This window comes from Aplosporella prunicola (assembly GCF_010093885.1).
Source record: "Aplosporella prunicola CBS 121167 unplaced genomic scaffold K452scaffold_9, whole genome shotgun sequence".
Classification (NCBI taxonomy): Eukaryota; Fungi; Ascomycota; class Dothideomycetes; order Botryosphaeriales; family Aplosporellaceae; genus Aplosporella; species Aplosporella prunicola.
The window spans coordinates 532,900-543,232 of NW_022983537.1; the positions used below are offsets into that span (position 1 = coordinate 532,900).

Here is a 10,333-nt window from a genome sequence, read left to right on the forward strand (position 1 = left end):
TAAAAAAAAGGCAAGGAAAAGGGTAAATTAGTACGAGATAAAGGAAAATGGAGAGTCCCTTGTGTTTGGTGTCTCTATTGTACTAAAGGAAAACCAGTCGTAAGGTTAACATGCTCATTGACTGTTCACAAGTAGGTAGCAGCTCAGATGCATCCATCAGAGATAACAGCAGGTCCTGTGGGCCAATCGATCTAGTGAAGAGGCATTTCTTTCTTTGTCGTCGAATGCTCCTCACCACACCCCTCCGAACGTCGACTAATAGATGTAGAGAAAGATGCAGGATGAATACGACGTATCAACTTTTAGACAGTTCTCGACCGCCGTTGGAAGACCGACTGCGCGTGAATGCGACTTTGTCGAAACACACCGTTGTATCCAAAGTGCTCGGACGCAGGAATTTGAGAGATGAAGATCTGCTGACTGTGGGGTATTGACTAAAGAACATGAGCTTCAGCTACAGGGTGTACATGGTTTGCTGACGAGTTCTTCTCCATTGTGTACGTATGTCTTGCCGTGTAGTTGCCATTTATGTCCATGTACCTGCCAATTTTTGCTGCCTCACGACGCCAATCTTCGTGGGCCCCAGGAGACTTGGTAGCAGTTTTTGTGTCATGTTGGAGCTGGGTGTTCAAGCAGACCTGTGTGTCGCCGTTTCAGTAGCTGGCCGCCGGCATATGGTGTTGAGAGATCCATTTATTTGCTCCGGGCTAGGTTGCGGTTAGCGGCTGTGGCTTTCGGAGGCAGCGATGCCGTTTGAAGGGAGCCGCTGGTTACGGATAAAAGTCGATCAGCGGACCGGAAGGATCATCAGACGACCATCAGCAGCAGCACTGAAGTTCACAGTTTTGATCTCGGAGTCGGGCGACTCTTTCCTGACACAAACGGCCGGAGGGCAAAAGGCCCGTCGCGAGAAATTTCTGCACGGTCGAGGCTCCTCCGCGGCCACAGCTTCCCATAGCCATGTTATATGTACTCCGTTGTAAGTGTGGCACAGCGAGGGGACCGCGGGAGCCGTTGGTCGTACCTGCGCTGGTCTGGAATCTTGCTGCTCCATGCGGGCGGGGCAGGTCAGGGCGTGGAGGATCCGCTCGCGGCAAATCTCGGGCTCAAGGCTGGGTAGTTGGTTCCATAGTGGCATGGGGGCCGAGGTGCAAACGTGGTTACGTGCAGTATGCAGGCGGGCGTGCAGCAAACGATTTACTAGGTAGAGCCGGCACCGAGGCTTGTGGAACCTGTCACGAAGGTGACGTTGGGGGCGGGACGCCTAGGGCAAACTTGCATGCCTCATTGATCTGGGGCACCACCACCGGGAGTTGCGAAGCTGATGCGCGTCACGCAACGAGGGAGCAAACGCCGTCTCCACACAGCCCTCAACGGATGCGCATGCCGCCCTATCTGACGTCGCTGCCGCCCTGATTTTTTTTTTTTTCTTACAGTACCCCTCAACGCCAGCGGGGCATCGCAAACAAGCGACATGACGGCAAATGCGTATAAGAGCCCCGATGGGCTCTTGCCCGCTACCGTGCCTCGTACCTTGCTACCTTGAGAGCTAGCACCTAGCGTATTTTCTCATATCCACTCTTCGCCCTTCCCACTGACACTGCCGCCCTGTTCGATTGTTGAAATATACTCGAGCTCCCGCTCGCTTTCTCTCCATCGCTTTCTCTCCTCGGATTGGAACACATTCGAGCAGTCTGCGCTGCCCAGGAAGCGTCTGCTACCGGCAATCATGTCGAACAAGCCCATCTTTGCGGCTACCCACCCCAGGGCATGCTCTACTGCGTTCGAGCGGGTTGGTTCTTCCCTAGATTCTTCCCAGAACCTTTACTGATTCTCGCTGCATCGCAGGTTTTCATGACCCGCCGGGACACGCTCCAGAGCGTCCACGAACCTTTTGGTGATGCCTTCTACTATGGCCCCGAGAGGCTCAGCGAACGCTACGCCAACGACGAGAAGGCGAGGATTAAGAGCGGCTTCTCCGACAGCACATACAAGACCATCTTGGACCGCATTGACCGCGAGAACACCGAGGTTAGTCTCCTCACTCCCTTCTGCAAGCTTTCCTGCAGTCTTGGTCCTCCCCGACCGACGATCCCTCGCTCCGTCAGTAATCGGGCGAGTGGGAAGCCGGTACACTTCCATACTTCCGGCTATGTTCCAAATCCCGTCGCCTAGATAAGATCTGCCGTGATTCGGTGGACCTCATCGAGGCTACAGATACGTACGGCGAGCATCAGCCAATCCAACCTATTTTAAAGTTGAGATACATGATGCGATTGCAGGGATCTTGCATACACCTTTTCGGATCCCTTGCTAAGTGGCACACGGCTTGCAACCATTCATGATGGTCGAAAAAATGCTTACTCATTGTATTATAGGGCAAGCGCATTTTCATCAAGGACATGGCGTACTACCTCCTTTCTCCCGATCAGAAGCCGACCTCTCTTGCGCCGTCTCTTTTGAACTACAAGCGCGGTGTTGGCACTGACGGTGTGGCGGGTGCTACGACCAACGGCGCCAACGGCGCCAACGGCGTCAATGGCACTAACGGGGTCAGCGACACCAACGGTGCCAATGGTCATGCTGACACGGTCAAGACCATCCCCGTCGAGTCCCCGCCTTACCCCTACCCCACGGAGAGGGAGGAAGGCAACCCGACGTTGGTGCCGTTGGAGCTGCTCAAGAAGTTCCACTGGACGTTCCTGATCCGGCACCCGCGCAACAGCATCCCGTCGTACTACCGCTGCACAATTCCCCCGCTCGACGAGGTCACCGGCTTCTACAATTACATGCCGTCGGAGGCGGGTTACGAGGAGCTGCGGCGCTTCTTCGACTACCTCAAGTCCATCGGCATGATTGGCCCTAAGATCTCGGGACAGGATGGCCTCGCGGACAACGAGGGCGTGACGCCGCCGCCGGGCGCCGAGCAGGTCGAGATTTGCGTCATTGACGCCGACGACCTCCTCGACGATCCGGTGGGCATCATCAGCACGTACTGCAAGAGCGTGGGCATTGAGTACGGCGACGATATGCTGAACTGGGATAATGAAGAGGACCACGACTTCGCCAGGGAGGCGTTTGAGAAGTGGAAGGGCTTCCACGAGGACGCGATCGACTCAAAGGATCTGAAGCCTCGCGCGCAAGTAAGTGTCCGCTGTTCTTGTCTCTCTTTCTCTCTCTATCTCTTTCTCTTTCCTCCATTTTCCATTTCCATTTTCAAATTTCCAACTCTCACGGTACCACGACAAAGCGTGGGCGTGTTGCAAGGATTTGGATGGCGTGGCATGGTTGATCGAAATTGTGAACCGAGACCGAGTCAGGCAGGACAGGAACAGCTTTCTCTCCTCCTTCCATTAATTCCGCCCCGGCAGAGTAGACAGCGCTAACACCCCAAAGAAGAAGATTCCCAAGCCCGATGCCGAGCTCTACGCCGAGTGGGTGGAGAAGTTCGGCGAGGAGGGCGCCAGCGTCATCCGCGCCACGGTTGCCCAGAACGTCGCCGACTACGAGTACCTCAAGCAGTTTGCGATGAAGACGCCGAAGACGATGGAGCAGGCCTAGCCGCTGCGCGGTGCCGGCGCGGTGGCAGCGTCGCTGCCGCTGCTGTTGCTGTGGACGCGGCATTTATCATGATTCACGATACCTTTTCCCTTCCTTTTTTGGGTTCCTTGCCTTTTCGGTAATCCCTGATATGCCCCGTTGGCTGTGATGGCCGGGGCAAGGGGATTGAGTTTTCGGTTTTTTCTTTTCCTTACTATAATTTGATATGATGATCTATTCTCAATGACATGGTTGCCTATTATCGAGCTTCGATTCTTTTGGCTTCGTCGCTGCTTGTCGTGGTTCTCCCTGAGCGATGTGCGGAACGGAACTGCTGTGGTGGCTGATACTGGGGGGTGTGATAACGACGTGTACGGTAGGTTTGCCTCCTTCCCCCAACCGGAACCTTCAGGGGGTGCTGATGCGCATGGCCGGTGTTCTAGGTCTCGAAACACAGTAGCAGTTGCTTGTCTGTTGCCAGAAGCTGCTCGAATCATGTTGCTGGTGGCACAATGAGGAACCGAGGCGCCTCACATTCTAGAATGGCCTTTGAAAGACTGATGTTTTTCGGTCTCTGTTGTGGTCTTTGAGTTATCTTTGATGGTAAGATTGGCTTTTCGCTACTGCCATCGTCGAAAAACAGTCTACGATGATGCTCAACAAGAGAAAAACTGGACTGGCGAAACTGTTGAAGTGGTCACCAGGCCTGAGAGGATGAACGTTTGGTGAGGAAACTGATCTATGCTACAGCTGTTCGTTTGCTGACGAGGAATGGTATGGACCTTGCCGACCCTGGACAGGTAAGTTCTGACCTCAACGTCGTTAATAACAAGGAAACCCCCGATGTATCCAAAGAGACGACAGCCTTCATACGTGATGGCTTTAAATGCGTGTCGGTAAGCTTCCACAGATGATAATGTCAACGTTGTGCCGGTCGCCCATTGTCGGGTGTTCATACCTTTGGCATCAAGCAGGGAGTACAGGGCAATTCAACGTCCCTCAAGGCCTTTAAAAGAACACTGAAGCTTCGAGAGTAGCTGGATACCGTTCGTGTACTGGTCTTAGGCTCTTCTGGCTTCATTGGGTTCTGTGTGGAAGATGCCCGGTCGCCGATCGGGTCAGACAAAACGATGAGCGGTCCGGCCAAAGCTCTGGCAGAGGTACTGATTGAGCTTCTCAGCAAATCAATGCTCGGGATGCTCAGGAAATCTGCGTTGGACGTAAGTTAGTGTCCTGCGCAATCAGTGCGTCCGATTTTCTGCGGGAGAGCTCCTCAGGGGATGGCGACCAGCATCGATGAACGCAAGAAGGCTAAAAAGGCCAACCTGCGAGATGAAAGACAGGGAACAGATGCTTCTACACCTGCTACAGCTGAGTTAATCTGGACAGTCGAGCAGCAGAAGAGGGTTTTGGCGTAGCTTGTGGTGCAGCTCGTTTCGCCCGATCCGCGAACACGACCCAGCCTCCTCCGGATGGAAGCATTGCTGCTGCATACTGTTTGAAGTATCAGAAAAGTATCGCAGTGGCTGTACGATGGAGCCCAAGGGATAAAATGCATAATGTAAGGTGCGGGGTAGTTGTGTTGTGGAAAGGAGAGGAGGAGACGGACGACCAGATCAGGTAAGGCAACAACGTACAATCACTTTCACGACTTCAGTTCAGTCTGGAGGTTATGACACCCCTTCCCTCCCAGCAACTTCCTCTCCCTCTCACGCACAGCGCTCCCGCACAATCTTCAACTCCTGCCCCTGCTCGCCGCGAAAAACGCAATCCATCACTGCCACCATGTTCCTCGCTGGTGCCTCTGCCAACCGCCACCGCCGCCAGCAGAGCCGCGGAACAGGCGGCCCTCCCGGCCCACTTGGCTCTCTTCTGACGAACCGCCGCCTCCAAGACGCCCTGGGCCAGCATGAGGACCTCTTGAGCCTGTACGACCAGGTTGAGCAGCAGCTGCCGGGCGCGCCCCGCCTCCTCCCTCGCCACTTCGACCCGATGCGCGTCGCTCTGTGGATCCAGCAGACGGGTCTTGAGGAGGTCAACGACGCCGACTCCGCTGAACTTCTGCGTCAGATGAATTGCGACCGCGCCGTCGCCATCATGAGTGTCAGGCGGGCGGTGCTGCAGACAGCCCGTGTGCCTGGCACACCTCTCCCCCTTCATCTCCAGCAGAGGGCCCGTTTGGCCCTTAGGCGGTCTCCCTTTGCGTTTTCGGCGCCCTTGATCTCTTCGGCTGCTACTACCATCCCTGATGACCTCTCTTCCTGCAGTCTCTCCGGCTTTGAGGATGAAGAGACGGACGACGATGAGGGCGAAGATGAGGACTAGGACAAGAAGAGCGGCTCCGCCGACGATGACGGCGACGACGATGACGACGACGACGAAGAAGAAGAAGAAGAAGAAGAAGATGGTGATGATGCTGAAGATCTCAACATTGGCGGCGATGACGACGACGGCAACGACGACGACAACGGCAACGACAACGGCAACGACGAGCGTGGTTGTGGAGAGAAGAAGGGCAAAGCCCTCAGCGGCGACGACGGCGATGACGATGAGGAGGATCAGAAGGAGCAGGAGGAGCAGGAGGGGGAGGGCGACGACGACGACGTCGATCTCGACACCAAAGTCACCAACAAGATCCACAGCATCATCGCCGAGATCGACCACCTCTTCCCTGAGGCAGCCATTGAGACCAACTTCTAGGACCCCAAATGCCTGCGCCGCCGTCCGGTTTCGGAGAACTTTGTGGTTTGCCGCCATTGAGGACGCCCACGAGCCTTGAGAGAGAGAGAGAGAGAGAGAGAGAGAGAGAGAGAGAGAGAGAGAGAGAAAGACTGGAGATTCCATCCTAGGGGGTGGGGAGTGGGGAGATGATGATACGGCAAAGACTTTTCCTTGCGGTTGCTCTTTGGTTTGGGATTGCTTTTTGGGATTGGGCTTTGCATAATGACGACGGGATACCCTAGAATGACAAACAAGAGTCCTTTGGGTGGGATTGTTTGCCTGCGGTTTGGGTGCCTACTTGAGTGCACCTAGCAATGAATCGAACAACTTTTCCTCTCCCGTGCTGGATAAAGTATGCGCGGACAAACAAAGGGGGAAGGTAACAAGCAGAAACTGAAGATGCAGCAAACACCAAACAGTAGCAAGACTTGGTAAGCAAAAGAACCTTTTTCTTGGACTATCACGCAGGCTTTTTACCTTACTTACTACGTTCACAACATCCAGACATCCACAGGCCTAGCCTGACGCGCCCACTTTTTTATCTCAGAGCCGCAGCCCTCCTTGACAAGGAAGACAGCCGTATCATGGGCCTCGATATCAACCGTAACACCGTCCTTCTTACAACCCAAGTCCTCTCCCGACCACACATCAACAACGTCATACTCACCAGCAGCCTGTAAACCGGGGACCTCGTCCCAACTGGCTTCCTTGGTCGCCGTAGCATTATCGGTATTCAGCAGCAGCACCAACGTGCCCTCAACACTATCACCAGCCCAATACTCGGCAGGGCGGTACTGGTCAAACGTCCAGTCGGGGTTAGTGCCCCACTTGTAGGGCTGGGCTGGCGCGCCAAACACTGCGTCTTGATGGAACACGAGCAGATGCTTGTTGAGCAGGACATCGACAAAGTCGGCCGCCAGCGTGTCCAGTGCCGTCCCGATCAGCAGCGGCGACTTCATGGCCGCCCACAGCGCGAAATGCGAGCGCGACTCTGCGAGCGTGAGGTTCCCGTTGCCGACCTCGAGCATGTCGGCGTCGCTGTGGCCCCAGAAGTCGACCGAGTTGAGTAGGAACGAGTTCTCGTTGAGGATCTCGAGGATGCGAGCCCAGTCCGCTGCGCGTTGTTGTCAGTTAGTTTGAGCTTCTTACTATTGACTTGCGTGTCAGTGCTACTGAGAGCGGCTTACCGGTTATGTCGCCTGACATTCGCCACGAGTTTCCGGTCTCGTTGCCCCAGGCCGACGCGTCCGCCTGGCCCCAGACGCACAGGCTGTACTGGATGACGCGGTCTTGCGCTGCCAGCGCGTCCCGCATCCGATTGTACCGCTCCGCTGTCTTGGACTTGTGGAAGTCGTAGCCTTCAGGGCACAGGCCGGTGGTGTTGGTGCCTAGAACTGGTGTGAGAAGCGGCTCTCGGATGAATGTGGAAAGATACGAAGCGCTTACAAGTTCCGTTAACGTAGACATTGACGTTGGTTCTGTCAGGCACGCAAAACTTGCATTCGTCGACCCAGCTCTCGGGGACGCCGCAGTTGTCATACTTAAGGTCTGCGAAAATGGCAATGTCAGCTGTGTCCCTGCTATGGTTGAGGTGTATCGAATGAAGTTTGAAGAGTAGAAACACGTACAGTCAATACCCCATTCAGCCCAAGCAGCCGCGTCAACCTCCTCGTGCTCCAGACTCGCGGGATAGCCAGCACAAGTCTCGGTCCCGGCGCTGCTGTAGATACCAATCTTCAGGCCGAGATCATGTATTTTTGCCGCAGTTCCGTTGATACCATCAGGGAACTTTGCAGTGTCAGGAATTATGCGTCCAGTAACATTGTCGCGGTGATCTTTGATAGACCAACAGTCATCGATGTTGACATACTCGTAGCCGGCATCCTATTATGAGAGGATTCAGTGGTCATCTTTTATTGAATTCCAAGGACTCTCTCTACCTTGAAGCCAAGCTCTACAAATTTGTTCGCAGCCGTCAAAAACTTTTCTTCGTTGATGTCGCAGGCAAAGGCGTTCCACGAGTTCCACCCAAGAGCAGGCAGCTTGCCCACACCGTCCGGCAAGACGAGAGCCAGAGCCGCCGGCGCAGATGCCAGCAAGAGAGCGCTTGTCCGAACCATGTTTCGCTTGATATTGTAGTCGGCCGGGACTGACACAGGACCAATCCTCCAACTGTGGGCCCGATGCTTTTATACATGTCATTACCATACCGGAGGCCTCACTCCGGATGATTGTTTGTCTCCTCTTCATGCGCAAAGGCTTCGCTACCGGCCCGCGTCAGGCAACCATGATGTTACTCCGAGCTCTTTTCAAGGTACATATGCTGCCGCCCCGCTTCTCCCTCGTACCCCGCCTTGCGTATGCGCGCAGAAACCGCGCGCTCGCTGTGGGCCGTCTTGCATATCGTGTTCGTACATACATAGGTGCAAGTCAGTCCGCGAGCCGACCATTAAAACGCATTGTTCCACTGTAGTGGTAAATCACGTAGTATGACATGTTCTTGAGCGGGGAGTGGCGGTGGCTTGCTTCGGTGCTGGGGAGCAAAGGCGATCGATGTACGTTTCCGAAGACGGAGCGTCGTTCCCCGAGAGTTTCATGTACCGCATATGGCAGGGGCGTTGCTCCGCTGCATGGGAACATTGCGGATCACAAAGGTTGGTTATTCCGTGAGCAAGCTGGATGAGCCGCTCCTGTCGCCGACCTGTTGTAGAATGAACTGCAGGGCACCGGATAATTTGCCCACCCCCTCTAGATATATTGCCCACCCCACGTGATAGCATCTACAGAATTACATGATGTGTTTTCTAGTCTTTAAGATCTTAGGTCTCTATACCCTTATAAGTACGTTCGTACCCTTCGAATATTTATTTTTATACCCTCGTAGCTACTCTAGTAGTCGTATATGTCTATACCTCTATACTCTCGTAGTATACTTTCGTACTCGTATATTTTTACTTTTATATAATTATATAGTATCTATTAGCTGTAGTATAGTAGTCTATTATAACTACCTAAGAACTATTGTATAAGTATTATAGATTTTACTTAATATATAGTTGAGGGGTGGGTAAAATATCTAGAAGGGGTGGGCAAATTATCCGGGGCCAACTACAGACATCCATGAGACCCCACGCAAGTCATGGATTCTACATCAAGCTACCAAAAGTCGGAGCCGGTCCGCAAGCTTCGATCGTTCATCGCCCGCCAGGCCGCCCATCACTCCTTGCCTTGCAGAAATCGCTTTTAACTTTTTTATGCTGCTGCGAGCTGACCGACTTGTGGGCTTGATCGGCAACCAGTCGCCGCACACAGGCTCCCCGACTTCTGGCTCATGCCACAGATGTGTATTAAGCAGAAGCTTCGCGGCAAATGCTCGACGAAAATTTGGTCGACTAAGATTGATACAATACACGTGATGTGCACGTGGTCTGCTTAGTTACTTGATTAATGTTATGGACCACAAAGGAAACCAACCCGCAGGGTCAGAAAGACCTTATGGGAGAAAGGCCCACACGGGCCTGGAGACCACAAGGGCTTAGTAACCACAAGGGCCCGCGTCCCGCAAGGCACCAGCAGACACGTGCTAGGCAAGGCCGTAAGGGAACTAAGTCCACAGCCCCAAGAAGCCCACACGGGAGTACGCCCCGCAGGGACCTAGTCGACCAAAAGGCGACGACTCCAGAAAGCCCGCAGGGGATTAATGCCCACAAGGATAGGAGGCAGCAAGCCGACAACCGACCTACAGAACGATCAAGGGCAAGGAACTTATCGCGCCCGCTTTGCGAGATAAAAGGTGCCTGTTAGGTGGCAGAAAAGCGGTCGTCAGAAAAGTGGCATAGAGGTCACATGACGGACCCACACTGGATCAACCCCCTCAGATTGATCCAACCTTCGGATTGATCCAGTGAACAGTTTGATCCAACATTCCCTTTGATCCAAGTTGCAACCTGTATTTAGACCACGCTCTCTAGCAGTAGATAGGACCTTCGTGGTCAACTCAAAGTATCAATCTCTACCATAAGGTTGATGGTAACACGCCTACACCCGATCCTTCACGTGACTTGTCTCTCAA

The 10,333-nt window shown here is 53.9% G+C and overlaps 5 protein-coding genes across 5 annotated transcripts; 3 read left to right on the forward strand and 2 right to left on the reverse strand.

Moving 5' to 3' along the window:
• Nucleotides 1–787: 787 nt before the first annotated feature.
• K452DRAFT_307474 (uncharacterized protein) lies at nt 788–1,138 on the reverse strand (the record flags this gene model as incomplete). The annotated part of the gene is made up of 1 exon (XM_033543071.1): nt 788–1,138. The coding sequence occupies one exon, from the start codon at nt 1,136–1,138 to the stop codon at nt 788–790; it is 351 nt and encodes a 116-aa protein (XP_033399036.1).
• Nucleotides 1,139–1,573: 435 nt separating this feature from the next.
• K452DRAFT_169236 (uncharacterized protein) lies at nt 1,574–3,672 on the forward strand. Its single transcript, XM_033535771.1, has 4 exons — nt 1,574–1,792; nt 1,849–2,031; nt 2,379–3,143; nt 3,403–3,672. The coding sequence occupies exons 1-4, from the start codon at nt 1,730–1,732 to the stop codon at nt 3,559–3,561; spliced, it is 1,170 nt and encodes a 389-aa protein (XP_033399037.1). The 5' UTR covers nt 1,574–1,729; the 3' UTR covers nt 3,562–3,672.
• A 1,405-nt stretch (nt 3,673–5,077) lies between these two features.
• K452DRAFT_317492 (uncharacterized protein) lies at nt 5,078–6,269 on the forward strand. Its single transcript, XM_033544068.1, has 2 exons — nt 5,078–5,643; nt 5,866–6,269. Exons 1-2 carry the CDS (start codon nt 5,326–5,328, stop codon nt 6,238–6,240), a joined length of 693 nt encoding a protein of 230 aa, XP_033399038.1. The 5' UTR covers nt 5,078–5,325; the 3' UTR covers nt 6,241–6,269.
• A 483-nt stretch (nt 6,270–6,752) lies between these two features.
• Nucleotides 6,753–8,381, reverse strand: K452DRAFT_307477 (glycoside hydrolase family 27 protein; the record flags this gene model as incomplete). The annotated part of the gene is made up of 5 exons (XM_033543072.1): nt 6,753–7,375; nt 7,449–7,649; nt 7,708–7,809; nt 7,890–8,145; nt 8,202–8,381. The coding sequence occupies 5 exons, from the start codon at nt 8,379–8,381 to the stop codon at nt 6,753–6,755; spliced, it is 1,362 nt and encodes a 453-aa protein (XP_033399039.1).
• Nucleotides 8,382–9,629: 1,248 nt separating this feature from the next.
• K452DRAFT_169274 (uncharacterized protein) lies at nt 9,630–10,144 on the forward strand. Its single transcript, XM_033535772.1, has one exon. The coding sequence runs from the start codon at nt 9,709–9,711 to the stop codon at nt 10,063–10,065; it is 357 nt and encodes a 118-aa protein (XP_033399040.1). The 5' UTR covers nt 9,630–9,708; the 3' UTR covers nt 10,066–10,144.
• Nucleotides 10,145–10,333: the final 189 nt, after the last annotated feature.